Here is a 21,594-nt window from a genome sequence, read left to right as displayed (position 1 = left end):
CTAAAACGAAATATAAGCAACAATTATAGTTTCCTTGTTTATGTTAATTTAGTTCCGGATTCAGGTTCGCCATATTACGTCTGGTTTTCAATAAATGCTTGTAACTAATTGGAGAACAAATGCTATAAATAATCCAGGGAACAAAATACATACAAATGCCTCCCAAGGACCGCTATTATAGATTTTTTTTAGATATAAACGAAGTCATACATTTTATTAATCAACTGTTGTTTTGTTTTTTTAAATCAATTCAATGAACGAAATATATTTACACTGGAAAAAACATTAACACGTTAACTTTGTACACACACGCCCCCTGGTCGTCACGGTGATGTACCTTCTGTATTCTACCACCAGGTGGCAGCAGTGTTTTTCAAATACTAGTGAAATGTTCCGTTTCTAAATTTGAACTATTTAACTAGAACATAAGTAGGAACATAACCTGGTTTAATAGCCTTACAGTACATCATCTCGTGTAGATACCTAACTGAAATTAAACTGTTCTATTCAATTTTTTACTGATGGTGATGTGTTTGTATTGTTTAACCAGTATAACAAACTATACTAATCTCTTATCGAGATTGAAGAGGGTCCAGACGAGAGGACCACAGACAAAGCACCGTAATGATGAATCAAGTAATACTATATTTCTATTAAAATGTATTCTACTATGTAGAGTAACCTACTTCCTGATCTCTATAAATGTTAATGGTCATAAATAGCAATTAAAATAATATCCCTTTTTTTAACAAAGGCTTCAGGATGTTATCCTTTCATTTCAGTGTGCACTCTCAGCTCATGACTTGTCTTTGTTGCAGGGGGGACTCCAGGAAGAACTTTGACCCCAGGACCGTGTCAATCAAAGACCAAAACAAGCTAAGACAGTAAATATTCTTCTTTCAATTTAAAAATGTTGTTGATTTTAAGTTTAGTTATCATTTTTATAATGTTCAGGGTCATGTTTTTACATACTTAATAATAATATATAGCATTGTAATATCTATTTGAATGATATATTTAATGTTCCCTTCTATTGGTTTACTCAGGGTACAGTTAAAGGAGTTCTTACAGCCTGGGAAATTGGTTGGACAAATTTAATTGTATCAATGACCAGTTAAGAAACCTAAAACCACTAATATAATTATTAACTAAATGCTAAACAAAACTTCAGGTTAATGTTTACTATACTGTATGATTAAGGTTAAAAATATTACTAGTATAAAGTGGGCTGGTCTGTCAATAACTCCGAGTCTAATCCACCTTTCCTGGCCCCATAGATGTAAACAGGCCAATCCAGCGTGAAGAAAGCATTAGACTGTTCCTCTTTCAGTCCTGTGGTGATGGGATGTTACATAAGGCGGACCAGCAGGCTGGTTAAAAAAATACTGAAGCAAGATATTATTGTTATAAGTTCAATAGAATCTACATCATTTTCTTTTATATATTGTTTTATTGATTTCATTTTAACAAGAACAATATTTAGCAGTGTAGCAATATTGTGCAGTTTGAATCTCAATTGCCACGTTCGGTGCATAGATTGAATAACACTGATGCTTTAGTAAATCATTGATGAACTGAACAAAAGAAGGACAATCAATGAGTATATAAAGATTAACATTTTTGTATTAAATAAACAAGATAGACGAACGAGAAGGTCAAATAGTCAAATAGTAGATAGTCCAACGAATATGGTTTAACCAAGATGGTCCTACCGAGATGTTTCTACAGAGATGTTACAACCGGGAGGTTCTAAATGAGACGTTCCAACCGAGATGTTCTAAACGAGACGTTCTAATCGAGACGTTCTAACTGAGTCGTTCAAACGGAGACAGTCCTACAGAGATGGTCCAACCGAGACGTTCTAACCGAGTCATTTCAACCGAGACATTCCAACAAAGACGTTCCATCCAAGATGGTTCAATCGAGACAGTCCAACCAAGACAGTCCAACCAAAATGGTCCAACTGAGACGTTCCAATTAAGACATTCGAACCGAGATGGTTCAACTAAGACAGTTCAACCAAGACGATCCAACCGAGAAGGTCCTACAGAACGGTCCTACGGAGATGTTCCAACGAGACGTTCCAACCAAGACGTTCCAACCAAACGTTCCAACCAAGACAGTCCTACCAAGACTGTCCAAAAAAGATGGTTCTAACCGAGAAGTTCCAAGCGAGAGGGTTCAACCGAGATGTTCCGACAGAGAGGGATCCACCGAGACGGTCCAACCAAGATGTTCGGACAGAGATGGACCAACTAAGACGTTGAAACTGAGAGGGTTGAATCGAGACTGTCCAATCGAGATTGTCCAACCGAGACGGTCCAACCAAGACGATCCAACTGAGACGATCCAACCGAGACGATCCAACCAAGGCAATACAACCAAGATGGTTCAACCGAGATGGTTCAACCGAGACGCGCGTCCACAAACAAACGTATAAACAACCAACTCAACATAAACCCGTTGTACAAAGAAATTCACTAAAACAACATATTTAACTTAAACCATTTCCCAAAAGTATAATCCAGACTTCAATATCAAGGGTTCAGTCCTTTAAGTATATTCCCAAGTGTGCTTGTGATCCTCCTCTCACCTGCCAATGTTCACCAAAAAACCTTGTGTTGCTCCTAAGCTTTGGAAAGATCTTCCTCTCTCTTTGCACTTGATGGAGTCTACTGCAGGAAATACCCGCCGAACTTCCTCCAACTGAAAACTCTGCTGCTGGGCGACAGGGTTAGAGGGCTTCGCACCGATTCGTAAAACCTGAGATTATGATCATAACTCAGGGGTTCTACTTCATTTGGTGCTCGCCCTCTAACCGCTTCCCTGTTGGTTTAAACTGACGGGATCATTGTACCCCCAGCTGGACGGCGCTCCTGACAGCAGCATCACTAGGGCCCTGCCGCTCAAGGATCCAAATCCACTGGAGCCGCGGGCCTCGGGGGGATGGCATCACTCAAAAACCGTATGAGCTACTGATCCTGTCGCCACGTCAAGGAGATTCGAGGCTCTAGCGAAAGTTGAGGTGGACGCCCAAGAAGTGACTGAGCAGATGTCTTTTGCTGCAACACCCCACGAAAGAGCCACTGAAGCTGCCACACCACGGGGGGAATGTTCGGACGCAATGACACTGATGACTCAACTTAAAAGGAAAGACACTCAGAGCTAATGGGGAGAGCACAAAGCTCACTCACTCTCTTCATGGATGTCAGGACCAGAAAAAGTGAAACCTTAAACGAAAATTTTTTACTAATTTGCAGCAAGCCCAGCCGCACCGCTGGTGAGCTGCTGCCATGAGCCCCAGGAGGGACAAAACAGCGCCTTCAGATGTCAGATGACATCAAGCTTCCAGCTACTTTGTTGTCAGCCGGACTAATGGAGGGAGCAAAAAGCTTGCTCGCTCTCTTTGTGGAGACCTCAAAAAACAAAATGTCCAATGGGACTTGATCAAGAGGCTCAAATGTCAGGCCTGCAAGAGAATCCAGCACCAGCTGGAGATCTCACTGAGGGCTGGACAGCCTCACAGGTGGTCAAATCCTGTAGGCCCCCGTAAGAAACACCCCACCAAATGGTTGGTACGCGCTGAAGCACAAGACTTGCCTTGCTGCTATGGCTGATGCGAACACTCTCAGTGTTGCCACAGTCCGTCCGTTATCCAGCAAATGTTGCGGGAAAGACAGGACAGCAGAAACCAATCAGGAGCTGTGGTCCAGGGACCTGTCTTCACACCAGCGAGAGAACATCCCTCATTTGGAGGCATAAAGCCTACGTTTAGAGGAAAGGGGCCTGGGCATTCTCTAGAGCAGGGGTGGCCAACCCGGTCCTCAAAGAGCCGGAGTGGCTGCAGGTTTTTGTTCCAACCGATCCAGCATGCCCAGTTTAACCAATGAGGTTTTAGCTGAAACAAGCAACACCAGACTGACAATCAACTGATTACACTCCTAAGACACCTGATTGGTGAAAAGGTGTCTTCTTGATTGGTTGGAACAAAAACCTGCACCCACTGCGGCTCTTTGAGGACTGGGTTGGCCACCTCTGCTCTAGAGTGTGGAGAATGTCCGGGTCCAGAGTCCCACTCAGCTCGTCCCATGCAAAGCCACACTTTAAGAAGCAGGCCCAGCACCGGGGTGCCTTCAGAGTCCCCATCAAGACCACATCTCGGCAGCCGAGACTCGGACTCCTTGACAGTCTGTCTACTACTATATTCAGTGCGCCCGGCACATGCTGAGCTCTGAGAGAGAGCAGGTGACGATCTGCCCACAGCCAAATCTTCTTTGCCACAATCAGAAGGTCTGGGGATCTGACTCTGCCATTGCGATTCATGTACGCCACGGCGGTGGAGATATCTGATAGCACTAGGGCGTTGGACTGTGACAGTTGGGGAGAGAGGTGAAGCAGGATGTTGGGAATTCCTTTCAACTTTAGCCAGTTGAGTCTGTACACAGGTCTGTTAAAACCCCGCTGGCGTAGCCTGACCCGAGGTGCCTCCCAAACCTGCCAGAGATGCGTCTGTGAACACCTGAGTGTAATGAAGGATGCAAACTAATCGATCTCTTCGTCTCAGGTTCGCTAGAGAGTTCCAAAACTTGATGTCCTCCAAAACCAGAGCCGGAAGGCTCACTTTTCGACCTCGGTTCCGCTTAGGGTCTAGCTTGGCACGACCATCTCTTGGGCTCCCTCATATGTAGCGAGCCCAGCCACACCGCCATGTGAGCTGTTGTCACGAGCCCCAGGAGGGACAAAACAGCGCCTGCTGTCGTCACGTGGCGCCGAGCTTCCAACAACTGTGTTGTCAGTCGGAGAATGGCCCAAACCTCAACACGGAAGTGAAAGCAAACACAGCTGATTGAGCCGGTCTCCCGGGCATCTGTATCTTAAAGGCCAATAAAAGACAGTGATCGGGGTCTGTCCTTATGTGGTGAGAGTAAAAGTTATGTGGTGAGAGTAAAAACCTCGCCGGCTCTGAGCGGCGGAACATGATAGCTTAGCATTAGGAGCAAAGACTTCAAAACATGCGAGTAACTTACGGTCAGAGGCTTGAAGCTGCGCACTCTGCCAGTAACACTTTCATAATAAACCACAGAAGAATAATATGTTGCGTATTTTATAAAAGGAGGAGATTGCTCACCCACAGCTGCTGCATCTTCGGTGACTGCTCAGCCGATGATAGTTTTCCAGGGCCCTTGAGGATAAACCAGTAGCAGAGCAGTAAGAGGGCGGAGCACCAAATGACCTAGAACTTGCTTTATCACACAATAACTTGCTGCATCGCACAATAAAGCATGAATCCAAGAGAATATCCGGGACTCCCGATGACCAACAGAGCTGTAACAGAACGCCGACGACGAGCTAGTATGTGGCAGTACTGAGAAGTAACAAAAACACATCCAGTTTAATTCAGGGGTGAGATCGATAGACAGATCATAGCGTCATCAGCAGTAATGTGGATCATCACTGATCTGTGGTGGTAAAAAAAAAAGAAGAGATAAGCCATAACGCAAAGCTCTTGGTATACCAGTCGATGTGAGTCCCTGCCCTCACCTATAGTCACAAACAGTGGGTTGTGACCAAATGAACCAGATCACAGGTTAAAACGGCCTAGATTAGTTTAGGCTGGACTTGATTGGGTAGAGGGGAGTGGAGCTGCTGCTCATCAATGTTGAGAGGATACAGTTGAGGTGGCTTGGGAATCTGATTATGATGTCTCCTGGATGCCACGCCGGTGAGGTGCTCAGGACATGTAATAAAAGACTGTGGGTGAGAACATGGTGGAGCTGGATAATGTAGCTCTGAAGGAGAGTCTTCGGCCCTCCTGCTGAAGCTGATGTCCCCGCAAACTGACCCTGATGAACACAAGAAGACAAGACATAAGCGATCTGTTCCGTGAAAGTCTCTGTATGGAAGTATATCAGTGCCATCGGAATATAGACACCGCAGAATGGCTGCCTTTGTGCTTGGGGCTATTTTCTATTGCTTATGATGTGTTGTGTTATTTCATTATTTTATTGTGTACTGACACCACAACAAGTGTTTTGTCCTATGTTGTTTTTACAAAAACATGTCATAGGTTGAAATTTAATTTAATAAGTTTAATTATTTTAAATATTGTTTTTTAAGATATTGAATGGTCGATTAATTCAATTATTTGTTAATTTAAAGGGTTTTTTTTCTTAATAATTGAACTAAAAAAAATAATAATAATTTTAACAAATGTTTATATTCAAATTCTAATTATTCGTCACGCAATTGTTTTGCACGCCACATAATTGGTAATTGTAGTGGCACTTTTCTACCCAGTGTTTTATATTGAATGTAAAAGGTCACGAATTATATATTTATAAAACGTTTTTTTTTGTTATTATTATTATTATTATTATTATTTTAACAAAAATAACCTTACCCATTGTAATTCCGACAATAATTGTGAATAGCTAGCTTTTTTGGTAATATACGACTTCGCTCAACAATATTAATTAACACAGTACACTTGTGTACACCGTCTGCAGTCGCAAGTCTTATACTCAATACTACAATACCCGTCATGCCAATTCCTCCAAAACGTCACATCCGGTGGCGCTGTTGGCGGGCAGAATGTGCGCCTGCTAGTTGGTTCTAGCCATTGTGTTATGCAGACGGGCAACTCATTGTATTGAATTGTGTGTGCATCCTCGGCTACATCTCCTGCTTGCTATCGCTGCTACAACGCAAGACTAGGGTCCGAACATCTGGACCTTTTATTCGGGTCTCGCAGTGCCAGCGTTTTCCAGTTTTCTCTTTAGGTAAGGTCTACTTTGCTGATAGCACGGTAGCAGCGCCGGCCATGTTGGACGCTGCAGCCAAAGGCCGCTCGGCTTGTGGCGACGAGAAACGTGCATTCGTCACACTTGAATCCCGTAAATGTACATCAGTTGAACGTTTCAAATCGTGCAGTCACTGCAGGATTATTTTTGTAGCGCCACAGAACGGCAGTTTGACCGCAGGTGTTTTAAACATGCGGATCATGCCCGCGGTTCGGTGTCGTGAGAAGTTCTTGCAATATTCACAACTCGTGTCCAGTGACATCTTTTGCCATCGGGAAACTGTTAAAATAACCTTTCTGCACAATATTTTCTGCATCGAATGCGTTGAAGCATTATGGGTAGTTTGTGTATTTTCTCTTCAGTGCAACATCTATCCAAGCATTCGTCATTGTCACACCCATTTGTTTGAAACACTATGAATGATCGAACCAAGGCAAACTTTATAATTTACTCTCCTTGTTTACACTTTTTCGTCTTTCTATCTATGAGGGAGAGAAAATATTTATATGTGCATATACACACAAGTATATTTCGTCGGAGAGAGGCATGTTTTCCACTGCAGTGGTCAGTACCAACTGAAAAGGTGCAACAGGGTAATGCATGGCAGGGCCTCATAGAAGTGTGTGTAGTATTTAAGGCATATTAAATAAATATTGATTTCTCGCTCTATCCAGGCTGCATCAAGAGCTTGTCACACTTAAGCTTAAATCACAACTAGTGTTGTACAGTAGTTCAAGCCACTTCCTCTTGCTGTTTGTAAACAAACCGCCACCAGGCAACCAAGCAATGCAAACCAGATTACTGCTTCAATACTGTTGGATTTATCTCAGGCTGTTATGTTTGGTGTTTTCTCTGTTCATGCAAAAGACATTCCTAACGGAAGGGAATGATCTAAGTAATCCCTCTCCATCTGAATGAAATTTTATTTTTATTGAATGCTTGTGTTGAATTTTTATTAAGACACCACATATTTCTGATAGGCTTGGTGTAGGTAACCGAGTAGTAGTAAAACACTAATGTGTTTTTGTGTGTTTTCTCAGTGACGTTCCCACCACCCGTCAAGCTGGCAGCAGTAGTAGCAGCGAAGAAGGCCAAGAAAGCCGACGAGGAGGAGCAGCCGCTCGCAGTTCCAGAAGCTGCTGTTGCGGCGACCGCCGCCTCCGATGCCGAAACCACAACCCCGGCACCTGCAGCCGATGCCACAGATGCCGCCCCTGCTCCGGCAGCGGCCGCACCGGCAGCAGCTGAAGAAGAGGAGGAAGAATATGTAGTAGAGAAGGTCCTGGAGCGCAGATTGGTGAAGGGCAAAGTGGAGTTCTTGCTGAAGTGGAAGGGATTCTCAAAGTAAGTATGAGTCGTCGCATACCTCAGTCTAAGCCGTACTTGATAGGAAATGCCTACAATTTACCAACTTGGGTGTCCTATCCAAATGGAAGAGAGGGAAACATGAAAAGAATGCGATATAAATGAAATCATCCATTATATATGAGTTGGATCATCATCTCATCTATTTTTGTAAAACGTCTTCACTTTTCAGTGAGGACAACACGTGGGAGCCGGAAGAGAACCTGGACTGCCCCGACCTGATTGCAGAGTTCATGTCGAAATATAAAGAGAAGGAGGAGAAGAAGAAGGAGGCGAAGAGAAAGGCCTCTAGCGAGGCCTCGGGAGACTCTGAGGAGAGAAGCAAAAGGAAGAAGGACGAGGTACGTACATGATTTGTTGAGGCGAAAAAAAGGTTAAAAGCAAAAAAACGCATGTCATTTCAACCATGGCATATTCTTATTTGAATGTCATTAATCACCAAGAGCAGTCTCTTAAGATTTGAAGTGTATATGTGACATGTAAAAATGCAGTAGCACACTGGGAGAAATGGGATGCCGTGCACTGATCATGGTTTCGTCACCACAGGGGGAAAAGGCACGAGGGTTCGGCAGAAACCTGCAGCCGGAGAGAATCATCGGAGCCACAGACTCGAGCGGAGAGCTGATGTTCCTCATGAAGTGGTGGGTGAAGACTTTTACTCACGCGCCGAAATGACATCAATAATAATACTGTCATTAGTTAAGGGAATGTTGAACAAGATAGTTAATACCACTTAAAATGAAGACTGCATTTTCACTTAATGAAGTTTGTAACATTATTGGTACTTTTGTGGGCTAACTGGAACGATTTCAGAGGGTAAAGTGCTAAGGGAATGTTTTGGAAACTGTTGTTTCCTGCTGGTTGTTTCTGGCGTTCTCTGTCTGCCGGTACTTCTAAATTGTAGCATCAGGTGGACGAGCTGATATTCTCCTGTCCGTACACAGGAAAAACTCCGATGAGGCCGACCTTGTGCCCGCCAAGGAAGCCAATGTCAAGTGTCCCCAGGTGGTTATCTCCTTTTATGAGGAGCGCCTGACCTGGCACTCGTACCCCACGGAAGAGGAGGAGAAAAAGGAGGAAGAAAAAAAGGACTAAATGGAGAGCTTTGGAAAAGGAGGTGCACCAATATTAGGGTGGGGGAGGGGGCACCAAATCCAAAATTGTCAAAAACTCTTCAGTGTTCCAGGATATCATAAGTGATCTGCTATTGTATCTGAGTTAAGTGATCCACGGGCAGGTTTTGAAAAGATGTACCATCCAGTATCCTGACAAGTTTCCATTTCTAATTCGTATCTCATTGTCTGCAGCACAGGCAGTTCTTCTGCTGCCTGTGCTCCACAGCAATGTTAAATCTCTGTGTGCTGTGGTGATATATTACTGACATGACACCTCCCTCTGATTACTGTTGAAGAACCTGCTGCTCCCTTAACTTGGTCAGGACTGACATCTTTCAGCATCTTCTCTTTTGATGCCGCACAAGATCTCCCATCACATCAAAATTAACCTGAGAGGCGTTACAGTCTGAAACACCTTCCAAAGCATCTGGCTCTTGTTGCCATTCCTGTCATCAATTTAAAGATTGTTTTCCCCATCACTCTTAAACAAAGTCAAGCTGTTTAGGATTAATTTGGAACAATCGCGGTCCCCCGAATAGTCAACACCTGGACACACACCTTCTTGTTGAGGCGACTACAAAAGCTGGCAACATTTTAGACCCTGTTTTTATTCGTCTTTCATTATTCGACATAACATAAAACGCTGATCTAGATCAGTCTGACCGACTCCATGATCTTAAGTATGACACATGCGTGTTCCTCAATGTTTGGGTTTTATTTAAATTTTTTACAATTTATCCAAGTGTTGGTCATAAACCTGGATCTATGTCCATCCAGAACTGACCGGTTTTGTTTCTTAAATTTCAACACATCTGTTGTGACTCATCTGGGCAACATCTTGTGGATTGTCATTCTTCTGTCGTATTACAAGCGACCGAATGTAGCCCAGCATGACGGTCCTTCATTCCTGACCCCGGCCAAGAAAGCATCATTTTCACTGGACATCGAACAAAGCAGATGTTCTGGATGTTTAGGAAAGGAGTTGATTTTTGCCAAGTCTCATTAAACACTCAAAAGTAAATGCTGCGTTGCAGTGCTGCCCTCTTTTATTAGTCTTTATTTCACATTATGTCCAAAATGATGTTTCTGTGATCATTACTGGTTATCTAGTTAGCTTTTTCTATCTCTGAATCATTCTCTATTTAGCAAACTAGCTTGTGTTGTCCTGTTGCATGTTTATCTTGAGCTGGCACCGTTGCTGATCTTTTATTTTTTCTTTTCTTTTGGACAATAAAGTTGTTTCATTTTCATAAATGGATTTTCTCTGGTTTCCTATGTGGTATTTGTATACATGTTTTATTTAAATTTACCAGTTACCAGTCACTTGAATAACAATTTGATAAAAATGTGTTTCTACTTCCGAAGAGTACCATAGCACGTCTTCCTATTTGCCACATCTTTCTGTGTTCGTGAAGGTTCCTCTGCTTCTCTTCCCATTCTCTGGGTTTTTATTCCCAAAACGTAAGAGATCACTTAAATAGTGCCTAACTTAGTGCAACTATGACTAGTAAGAAGTAGCATCGGGTCTCTTAAAAATCTGAAACATGGAGACATTATGCAGACCATTTAAAAAAACAACCCTTTATTCAACATTTTAACAACTTGTTGGCTTGATTTCCAGCAAGCTTTATTTGCCTCATACAGCACAAGTGAGTGATTTCACTCAAGTTCAAACCAAAATAGATCAATGTCTGTAGGTTTTAACTCCCGCACAATGAAACAATTGATCTCGGTTTTAATAAAAACACGGTTCCAGATGTGCACGACCGTACACAAGAGAGTAGTGTGGTTGTAGAATTGTTGGGCAAAATATATGAAGGGTTATTAGTGGACCAGAGTGCATCAATTATCTTGGTTATAAAACCATAGACTGACGGTATTACACCAAGAAGACTATGCATAGACATTTAAATCTGTGCTGAATCTATAGATGGCTAGAACAAACTTGTTTTACTTGTTCATGTGGTGCTTCAGGGAGTCTAAGCTTCATCAAGTGCATCTTTACAACCCCGCCTTAAAAACAAGTGGGTTGTATGGAAAGCACATGAAAATGTGTTGTTTTTTTTAGCAAATACAGTTAAACAAATGACATAAATAAATTTAAATATTTTAATGTTACAGGGCGACCATTTGAAAAACGCAATACCTCATTTATGGCCATGTAACCTAGAGTAACCATGACCAAAGTCAAGGTTTTCATTCAAGATCTCCTCTCTGGATGTCTTAACATTCATCTTTCTGAGCTGTTCAAGCTTCTATTATGGATCGATTCAACAGTTAAAATGCTGCTTCATCACTAGTGACACTTCCACAATGAGTTTAATCACTAATAAAAAGGCCATACGTGCGTTTAGAAGACCTAAACCGTAAACAGTGGGCTCTTTGGTGAAGGCCTGAGTGAAGTTTCCTGAAGCATGTCGACGATTTCACATACATTTACTAGAGTAAAACAATGTGATGCTGGTATCAGATTTCAAAAAACCATTGTAATAAATCACGGCACAGCAGGCTACCACTAGTGGTACAGTGGTTTTGTATGATGGACCCCTGAGGTCTACCATCATTTGAAGGCAACAACAGCCAGTGTTTCTGACGGGTGATGCTGAGCCCATTCTTCCATTGGTTGAGAAAGAAAGTCACAAGCTGGTCTTCAAAATCTATCCATTAGGAATCTAGAATACAAAGTATTCCCCGTTTTATGAGGTGGACCATTATCTATGACCAGCTTTGTTGCACCAGAACTGGGACTCTTCTGATTCTACCTGACTGAAGTGCAGGTGTGAGAACTGAGAGAGTACTTCTTCACTTCTTTTTCTGCTTCTTGCTGGCTTTGCGACACATACTCGACTGTTTGACCTTCCGTGTGAGTGGATCCACTGTCACGGTTCCGTCTGGCCCCACTTGAAGTTGGTACTCTGAAGAATCCAGGGGTCTCCCTTCCTCATCTCTTAAACCCGAGAACACCTCCCAGTGCAGGGTTCCTAGTTCACGTTTCAAGTCTTGAAGGTTCCTTAAGGCTTCCTGGCGCTCTCGGAGTAACTGAAGACGACGTCGCTGGAGGGCGGTGACCTCGCCTTCAAGGTCCTGCAGGACTCCCAGTTTTCTCTGGCGGCAGTTCTGAGCAGCAATCTTGTTCTTGCCGCGACGCCGGATGTCCCTGACGATGGTCAGCTGGTCCTCAGTGAGCAGGTAATCGGTCAAAAGGTCGTTGAACTCCTCCACCGGCAGGTGAACGATCAGCTCAATGGAAAAGGGGATCTTCAGAGCTCGTGCTTGCCGCTCGTCTCGGCTCCTCATCTTAATGTCATGATGTCTGGAGAGAGCCTTGTGGTAGAACCTGCTGTCTGGACTTTGTCTGAAGGATCTGCTGGGTTTAGTGGGGAGTGTGGGGGGAGGGGAGTTGGAACCCAAGGGCTGGTTGTAGGTGTGGTCATGGCCGATCCACTGGTCCAAACATGGAGCCAAGATCTTACTGTCACCAAGGTTTGTGGAAAAGAATTTAACATCTTCAGGGTATTCTCCACCAACGGCTCCAATCTCCTCTTCTTCCTGCTCCTGCTTGATGGTCACCTCGACTTCCATGTCTGTGGAATCAAACTCTTCCTCAGAGCCGGTATCTCCATATGGAGACATGGAGGAGGAGGAGGAGCTGGAGCTGGAGGAGGAGATGCGAGATGAAGCACTTGAAACGCATGGAGATGAAGGACTGTTGCTGAAGTCCAGAGAGAGACCGGAGTCAGAGTCCAGTTCATTCTCAGCCTCTGAAAAAACAACGAGAGCCAAGATTAGACCCAAATCTTTAATCATATTTTCATTAAAAGTGTCATATTATACAAATGGACCTTATTATGGTACTTGTGTTTAGGGTTTCTGGCTTTTTAAGTTCTGAACTGCTTAGAAGTTTGAGTTGAGACATCCAGATTTATTAGCTTCTCATTTCTACCCGTATTATTCTAAATTACCTTCTGCTACGGTTTGACATTCACATAATATTTTCCTCAAAGTTGCTTTTGAAGAGACAGGTCATTAATAATGTGTCAATAAAATACAATTATGCCGAAACATTATTTGTCAACAATTCATGACCATGTGAGGAAAACAAGAAAAGGTGTCAATTATGTTGGTGATCGAGACTAAAAGTCGTTTAAAGAAAAAAAATTATGTTGGTGTAAACCACTTTATACATTGTTCATTTTAAGTGTATAAAACGCACTTTCACCAGACTAGATTGACACAGGGCGAGTGAGTTCAATCACGTGGGAAGGAAATATGATTCATAGAAAAACATGTTTAGCTGGTAATTCTTGGTAACAATAATAGAACAACATAACTTGTTTTGTTGGCTTTTTCTATTCAAACCCAGTATATAACAACGGTTACATGAACAAAGAGCTATTTTAACCAGGACACCAACCCTCTCCCTGCCTTTTCTTTTTACTCCAACAGTCTCTAAAATGTCTCTAGGAAATATTGCGATTAGTAATTTGTATGTTTTTTTAAATAAACATTGAAAAAAAACATCCGTATCTTCCATCTTACAGTATATCTATTAGTCTATTATTAGTAAAAACAGTTCTCACCGGGTTGAGGATGAAGAGCCGGCGTCTGCTCTGGTGTTGCCGAGGAGCTCGACTGAACATCGTCTTTCTCCTCCGTGTTAAAACAGTCTCCAACGATCTCTGGACTGAAGCCATCGTCCATATCTAGGTCCAGATACCCCATCTCATCCAGGATGGAAGCATCCTGCAGCAGGTCATCGAAGTCCGCCTCAGCCGCGACATCTTGCTCTTCAGCACTTGAAGAGGTCGAGGCAGAGGAAGAGGAGTCCAGTTGCAGACATGACATGTGTTCATCTATTCCTGGGGGGAGCAGATCCATGCTGAAGGAGCTGAAGGGGTCTTCGGTGCTCAGTGGAGGATCTTCACTAAGCAGTCCCATGTGATCCGGGGGAGTGTGTGTCACACTGGCGGCTCGTCTTTCATGCGTGGAACTGTGGTCGTCTAACTCTTCACTGGGAACGAGTGGAAGAAGACCTGGCTGCTGATCTTGAGGAAAACCTGAAGTGGGAGGAAAAAGATCATCAGCGATTCAAAGAAAGAAAAACAGCACAAGAAGGAACTCTTGTCCTTCAGGCTGACGGAAATCAAACTGAAGTTGTGTATAATTGAGACATTGTAATCACCCTGTGTTTCAGGAGTTTCTTTATAACGGATGAACGGATCACTGGCAGCGGCGATTTCGTGTCCAGTATCCGGCTCAAATCCTGGGTGGATGCTCTGAAAGAAGAGGGGGTAAGATTTGTTTAAACAGTGTCTGCTGGACCAGACTATAAAGTCTCAACTTGTCAGAATGAAAAAAAAAAAGTCATTCTCGTTCTTGAAAGTTGAATTGATTTGTTCACTTATCCAAGTAGCTATTGTCTTACGTAGCCACCTTAACAAATTATCGTACCTCAGGAGTCAAGATAGCCAGCAGGTCCTGCCACTGGTGGTCCAGCTCGGAGGTGGAAGAGTCCATGTGCGGGGGAGGGGAGCAGTGAGGCAGGTCTGCGTTGACATCTCGGACCTCCTCCGAGAAGGGAAAGGTAACCTCCAACAGTCTCAAACACTCCTGGAGGGAGGTCTGGAAGAAAACAGTAAAATAAGTTTAAGATTAAACAACACCAGGATCAGGAGGGCTTGAAGCTTGTCCCAGCTATACAGGGCAAGAGCCTGAACAGGTCACACAGAGACACACAACCATTCACACCAATTGATTTATAGTACTTTATCAACCTCTGTATGGTTTGCTGGAGGCAACCAGTGTAAGCATGAAACATACAAGCTCCACACAGAAAGAGTGTCGCTCCTGATTTAATTCCGCTGAGCTGGCAGTGGTTTTGCTTCTTAGCATGAAGCGTCCAGCTCTGATTCCAAGCATGACAGATGTTTGGTGTGGAGCTTCTGTCAAATTTTATCACAGATAATAGAAACTCATCTACCCTTATCTGAAAAAGCGATAGTTATCCAGGAATTTCACTTTCTTTTTCTCGACTGAACAGGTCAGTGTTTGGACTCACGTCAGTGGTTAAATAATTAACATTTGGTTGGAGGAAACGAAAGATTAATTTAACAAAAAAATGAAGTATAGCCATGCATGTTGTACTTAGAGGGGACAGAAAGTATTTTTAGAGCGATATAGAATTAACAATAGCAACACATTTTGTCACATTAAAGTTAAATCATTGTTTTGATATGATTGATATGCATTTCAGCAGCAACGCTTAGAAGCTATATATGGGGAATTAAATACCTTCAAAAACTCTAAATTCAAATGAAACTACAGGACATTACTTAAAACCAGTACATCTGTTCCTTGTCCCACTGTCAAGTTCTCCTAAACACTAATTTTATTTAGACTTTTTTTGCTAAAAACCCAGAAACCAAGACAGGATAGTATTTACAATTGCCAACTACATGTGTTATATATTAGGATATTTATTTTTAATCATTGTTTGATTTATGTCAATAACAATTGGGACTTTTGATGACAACAAAGTTGATGCGACGTTCAGGATTATTGCCTTTAGGATGGATAATTATCATGACTGGATTATTTTTATAATTAAATGTCAAACACATTAAAAAAAAAGGTTCCAGAGATCATTGGATTAGACCTGAACTATCACTTTAAGATTAAACTGGTATAAGCAGAAATTTAGATTCAAAATGTTTGTCAAACAACTTGATGTTAAAATATATATTTTGTTTCCTGTTTGTTGTTGCACAAGTCATTACTTGTCGGTCACAGTTCACATAGTGTCTTTTATTGTCTAGTGCATAACAAGCCCTGATCTACACTCCCTGTTTGACCCACTAAAGTTGACAAGTTATGGGCCAACATTACCTGGTTCATCTCCTGCTGATCCGACTGTCTTTGCACCGCTGAACTTTGACCTCTACCTGGCCTGGCCTGGTCATCATGGCCTGACCCCTGCTGCTCTGACGTACTTCTTTCCTGCGTTCAGAGTAGAAGAACAGCAGAATGGGATCAAATAGGTGTTTGTGAAAAGCCCTGTTGACAGTATAGAAACCCTATAGAAACCCTGTAAAGTGCAACGTAGACCTAGAGACAGACAGCCATGTTTAGAATAACTTCAACCTTCTCATGACACGTCTGGAGGCTTATGAACTCAGAGCCCCCCAACAGCTGGTTGGCCCTGGCATGTGCAGCTTTCAATAATATTGAGAAGGACTGAGGTAGCTGTGGTGTTTATTATCAGACGACTTGTTGAAGTTCAACCACTTGTTCAAGACTAATTGTGAAAATTACTCTTGAATATTTTCTTTATAAATGAACTCATCCCTTACTCATGTTATTAACGTTACACAATTTCAGTCATAAACATGATTTTCCACTGAGGGTCAGCAGGACTTTGTAAACAGGTGGGATTGCAAAACTGTGGATGTAAAGTGTGTCAGAACACTCTGGACCAGGGATCAGGTTTCAAAACAAGCAAGCTTGTCACAAGAGTGTTTGTCACTGATCACAGGTCTGCTTGTTTTTTTTATGCATATGAAATATAATAAAATACTTTATTGATTTATCTTCATCAACATTTTTGTTTTTTTTATGTAAATTGTTTTTCAAAGTATTTAAATGAATGGAAAAATGTATTCAAGGAGTTAAGAGACGAGGTGGTTTGAGAAGGGTGTGTACTTTAAACCAGGGTTGAGGAATTATGCGGTCTTTTTGTTTCACCATGACTCAGCAGTTGTGCTTTGAACACGGAGCTGCACAAAGTGCCGACCGAAGAAACTAATGTGGCCCTTTTAATGTTTTAATGTGGCCCTTAAGAGGTCAGAACTACCAAACTGATCTTGTAGAAACAATAAATATTAGATAATTTCGTAATAGAATTTGTTACATTCTATTCTTATCTATTATTAATTTCATTTTTGTCTCTCTTGTTCTGACTTTAAATTATAAAATAATATATTATATTAAGATGGTTTTTCCCTTAGCTCTTAAGTATTTAAATGTAAAAACATTTTAACACTTTTTAAATTATTTGTTTCGTTTTCATCCCCCTCAGTGAGGTCTTCTTCTACCTCTCTGGCGACAATAGCTTTAAAAGTTTAACCTTTAATTCACAAGTTTATTTTACCAAGATCTGATGGGCAAATATAAACCAATTGTCTGGTCAGACATGTTCTAAAGCAGCTGTTCACCTCACTCTCCATCTCTTCCTCCGCTTCACTGTGGACCACTGCGCCCCTCAGACTGTGTTCTCTCTCTGCTGCAGCAGCTCTGGAGATGTGTGCTGGAAGCTCCGGCTCCTGCTGGACCAGCCACGTCACCACCTCCTGCTGAGGAATCTAAAGGAACGAGTTTCAAAACCAAGAACCTTTTCAAAACATCCAGACACGCTTACCTGAAGTCGATCCAAGGAACACATCCAGCTCCGTAGCCTCTGTCTATAGAAGTATTCGTCGAGGTCGATGCTCTTGGGGTGCAGGTCCTGTCCATCCTGTAAGCGGTTGCGGAGGTTGTGGAACTGTGTTTGGGTCAACAGTGAGGTCGGGCCGTGGATCATCTCGTGCAAGGAGGGGGGGAGGTAAGATTCAAAGCCGACATCCAACCTGACTCCACACATGCTGAGCAGAATGGCCACCTGGATCAGACCCTCGGTGAAGTACTTCTTGAGTGACAGCATCGTCTACTCACAGCGGGCCACAGTCCCAGACCCTTTTAGAAATGTCAAAAATTCTTTTGTGGAGGGTTTAAGGCAACTTAGTGGAGTAATTTTACACTCACACCATGTGTGACAAAAGTCAAACGATAATCCCCACGAATAAAACAGAAGCCCAAGATTGTGGAAACAATTAAAAGTCTTCAATCTGTAATAAAAAGAGAAATATATTAGACAAATATAATACACGCTTCATTACTTAATTCAAACCAAAAACATTAAGTGAAGGTTCCAAATGAAAAAAAAACATGATGTATTTCATCCTTTTGTTATCTCAGGGTCAAGGTGACCCGAAAGAGTTTGCGGTATCCCTTGTGTTGTCTCTGGGTCAAGGTGAACAACTTCCCTGGCTTCCATGAATACATATGCAGTGGTGGAGGTCGTTCACCTTGACCCAGAGACAATGCAAGGGATACCACAAACACATTTGTTCTTGAGCCACCGGGTCACCTTGACCAGAAACGGTTAAGCTTTTACGAAGAAATATAATAATAATTAACACTTCTCACTTAAAAACAACCTCTCACTTGAATGTCAATCATCTGTTTTTTTCTCTTAAATAATTATTCATTTTCTGGCCTATAAGCTGCTAATTTTCCACAAATTCTGAACATTTTGTTTTATACAATGATAATAAGTAAGTAAGTTTTATTTGTACAGTCTTTCACAGACCAGGGTCACAAGGCGCTTAAACAACAAAACAATAGGCAGTTAAAAATAAATCAAAATTTAAAAACTTAATGTAGCCACGATAAGGATATTTACGCATTAACAGCCTCCAGGAAGTGCTGTATCAGGAAGTGAAATGAGAGACTGATAGGAGGAAAAGATAATACTCAGTAGATGCTGGATGTTGCAGACTAACAGCGCAAAGAACTAACACAATGCAAAAGAATGACAAAGGTTTTCAGAGGAAATAAAATAAGATGAGCTGAACTTGGCAATGACTGTTCTGGTAGGCTGGTTATTTATTTTACATCTAGCTGTTTTACTGCTGCGTTACATGTCATTTAGGGAAAGCAGCCTTTATTTAATGAAAAGGTCAATCTGTCACTCAGTGGACACGCCTCAAACTACTTCTAACCTCTGTTCTAAACCTGCCTTTAATATGCCCTGTCAGCTGTTTGCATGAATTGGTGCAAACAGCTGAGACAGATTCCTGGGAGCCGATAAATGATACAGACATCATTTGAAAAAACTGTCAATAATGATAGGGTGCATTTCCTGGAAAAAGTGTTGTAAACCATGCTTGTATCCTGAGAACATTTATTGATGATAATCCCTCTTCATACTTTTACTCGTCATAAGGGCCACATAAATATAGGCAGGGGGCCACATGTGGACCACAAGCTCCACATCGCCCAGTTCTAGGATTCAACCCCCCCCCCCTGTTCACCTTAATAATACAAAGACAGGTCATTTTGCTGTTGCTTTTTATATCAAAGTAGACAACCTCAAAACAAGAACAAAGAGGAGGAGGCAGTACAGTAAACTGTGTCGCGAGGGACATAAATCTATTTCCAGTGTCTTAATAAAGCCCCGTCACAGCACCGTGACATCACAACAACATTTTTGACTTGAAATAGCAGCTGTTATGATCAACTGTTCTATTCAAAAGCTCAGGATCTGTCCTAGCATGACTCACAGACTGTGTCACTCTAAATTAACCCATCAGGCACTGAACACTTCTCTGCAGGACCGACGATAAGTTCTGCTGGTCAGTAATCTTTCTATTGTCAGCGTGATGGCAGCTCCAGATATCAAGAAGCCGTTGTGCGCCGGAGATAAAGCAGAAACTTCGACCCACTTCCACTGACTGTTGGGTAACCACCTGCCCGCCCTGCAGCACCACACTTACTCACCGTTGCCACATGATGCAACTGCCTCTGTCTGCTGGAAACTCCCTTGGTCACCACCCTCCCCGGATCTACTGGTTAGACTTCCATGACAGGATCATGGAAGCTGTGTGTGTGTGTGTGTGTGTTTATCATCACATTGACTTCTAAACTGTTGTGGATACATTTTATCTTTTTGGATGTTGAAGGAGGATGCACATGTTTAAGAAGGCGGCTGATTTGCACCAGCGACACCTAATGGAAAATACTATTATAAAACACTAAGATAAAAATCTAGGATGAAAGCAGATGGATGACTTACGCTGTATATTATAAATTAAAAAACGAATTTTTTACACTTTTAAAAGAGATGAATGACTCGAAAATGTTTATTTTTAAGATAAGACAGTTTTTAATTACTTTTCTTTCTTTTTTTAATCATTTTTTCATTATAGATAAGACAAGCGCGACCCCGTTTAACTCTCGTGCGATCATTACTGTTATCGCGTTATCTGACAGTTGAAGGAGCCGTTTTATGGTCCAATCAGAGCTTTTTCCAATCATTCCTTTAAATAGAAAATAAAGCACGACTTTGTCTCCATAATATAACTTGATTTTAATACACATGCCATCAACTAATAATAATAAACAATACACACACGGAGTTACAAACACACATCCAGGAATAGGTTTATATTTACTTTTGAGTCAAAACATGCATTCGGAGTTGTTTTGAGTCTATAGACACGCACACAGACATGTTATTAATAAAAGAAATGAAATTTAAAAAAGTGTCTTACTGTGGCAGCCTTGTGTCTTTGAGCGTCAAACTACTTTCGGGTTTCGGTTGTGACTGAGCATTTAAAGCGGGCTCCATTGATGACGTCACGTAGGCTCCACCCACCGATGACACGTCGCTGTCAACTGACTGAGTGAAACAACATGTTTTGAAGATGGCTTTTAAACACATGTATACGTGGAGGAGGGTTGATCTATATATAGATATATATCTATATCTATATCTATATATATATGTATATATATACCTTTTTTTTAAACTTGATGCAGAAAAGCCATGAGGTTGAATACAATCATACAAAGTATCCCAAAGTCATACAAAGTATCCCAAAGTAACATTTTAAAATGTTGACTTTTTTCATAATAAAAGTGTTGACATGATATCACTTGCAATAAATCATAAAGAATAATATATAAGAGGTGTTAAATTACTTGAAACCAACCAACTCGGACCATTTTCAATTCCCACTCTGTTAAAGATGAGCATTCAAAGTCAAAATCTATTGTCATGGTGAGTATATTTTAGTGCTAACTGATGATTTAAAAAAAAGTAAAAAAATTGTATCTTCAAGTGTCTCACGCAGTAAAGAAAAAAATGAATTACTTGCTATTGCATGTCTTATTACACACAACCACACAAATAAACTCACACACGCATAAAATCTAGTATCTACTCATAGACAGATGTTATTATATTCCAACAATTCAGATTCCAAATAACTATTTTGTTCAACCAAACTATTTGTATGACATATTTACAGATAGACCAATGAAAACAGTTCACTTATTATTCTTAATATACCATACAATCTCGAAGAACCTACTGTTGGCAATAAAAAAAAGTAGAGGCATATTTGATCAAACACACTGTGGTTCATGGAGAACAAAATTAGGCCTTCAGAGAAAAGAACATTCTGGTGAGTCATTGTGTCATCATGAGCTCTGATGGT

The 21,594-nt window shown here is 41.6% G+C and overlaps 2 protein-coding genes across 2 annotated transcripts; one reads left to right on the top strand and one right to left on the bottom strand.

The window, feature by feature from the left end:
- The first annotated feature begins 8,009 nt into the window (after window positions 1-8,009).
- Window positions 8,010-10,534, top strand: cbx1a (chromobox homolog 1a (HP1 beta homolog Drosophila)). The gene is made up of 4 exons (XM_087808438.1): window positions 8,010-8,144; window positions 8,338-8,506; window positions 8,712-8,806; window positions 9,110-10,534. Exons 2-4 carry the CDS (start codon window positions 8,399-8,401, stop codon window positions 9,258-9,260), a joined length of 354 nt encoding a protein of 117 aa, XP_087664564.1. The 5' UTR covers window positions 8,010-8,144; window positions 8,338-8,398; the 3' UTR covers window positions 9,261-10,534.
- Window positions 10,535-10,845: 311 nt separating this feature from the next.
- Window positions 10,846-21,545, bottom strand: nfe2l1a (nfe2 like bZIP transcription factor 1a). Its single transcript, XM_087808436.1, has 9 exons — window positions 21,469-21,545; window positions 20,647-20,774; window positions 17,694-18,159; window positions 17,491-17,637; window positions 16,166-16,276; window positions 14,732-14,902; window positions 14,463-14,556; window positions 13,861-14,337; window positions 10,846-13,041 (listed from the first exon to the last, which is right to left on the bottom strand). The coding sequence occupies exons 3-9, from the start codon at window positions 17,973-17,975 to the stop codon at window positions 12,083-12,085; spliced, it is 2,241 nt and encodes a 746-aa protein (XP_087664562.1). The 5' UTR covers window positions 17,976-18,159; window positions 20,647-20,774; window positions 21,469-21,545; the 3' UTR covers window positions 10,846-12,082.
- Between the last annotated feature and the right edge of the window lie 49 nt (window positions 21,546-21,594).

This window comes from Callionymus lyra, chromosome 15 (genome assembly GCF_982586985.1).
Source record: "Callionymus lyra chromosome 15, fCalLyr1.hap1.1, whole genome shotgun sequence".
NCBI lineage: Eukaryota > Metazoa > Chordata > Actinopteri > Syngnathiformes > Callionymidae > Callionymus > Callionymus lyra.
Note: the sequence above shows the minus strand (reverse complement) of the source record. Positions and strands in the feature narration are given on the sequence as shown.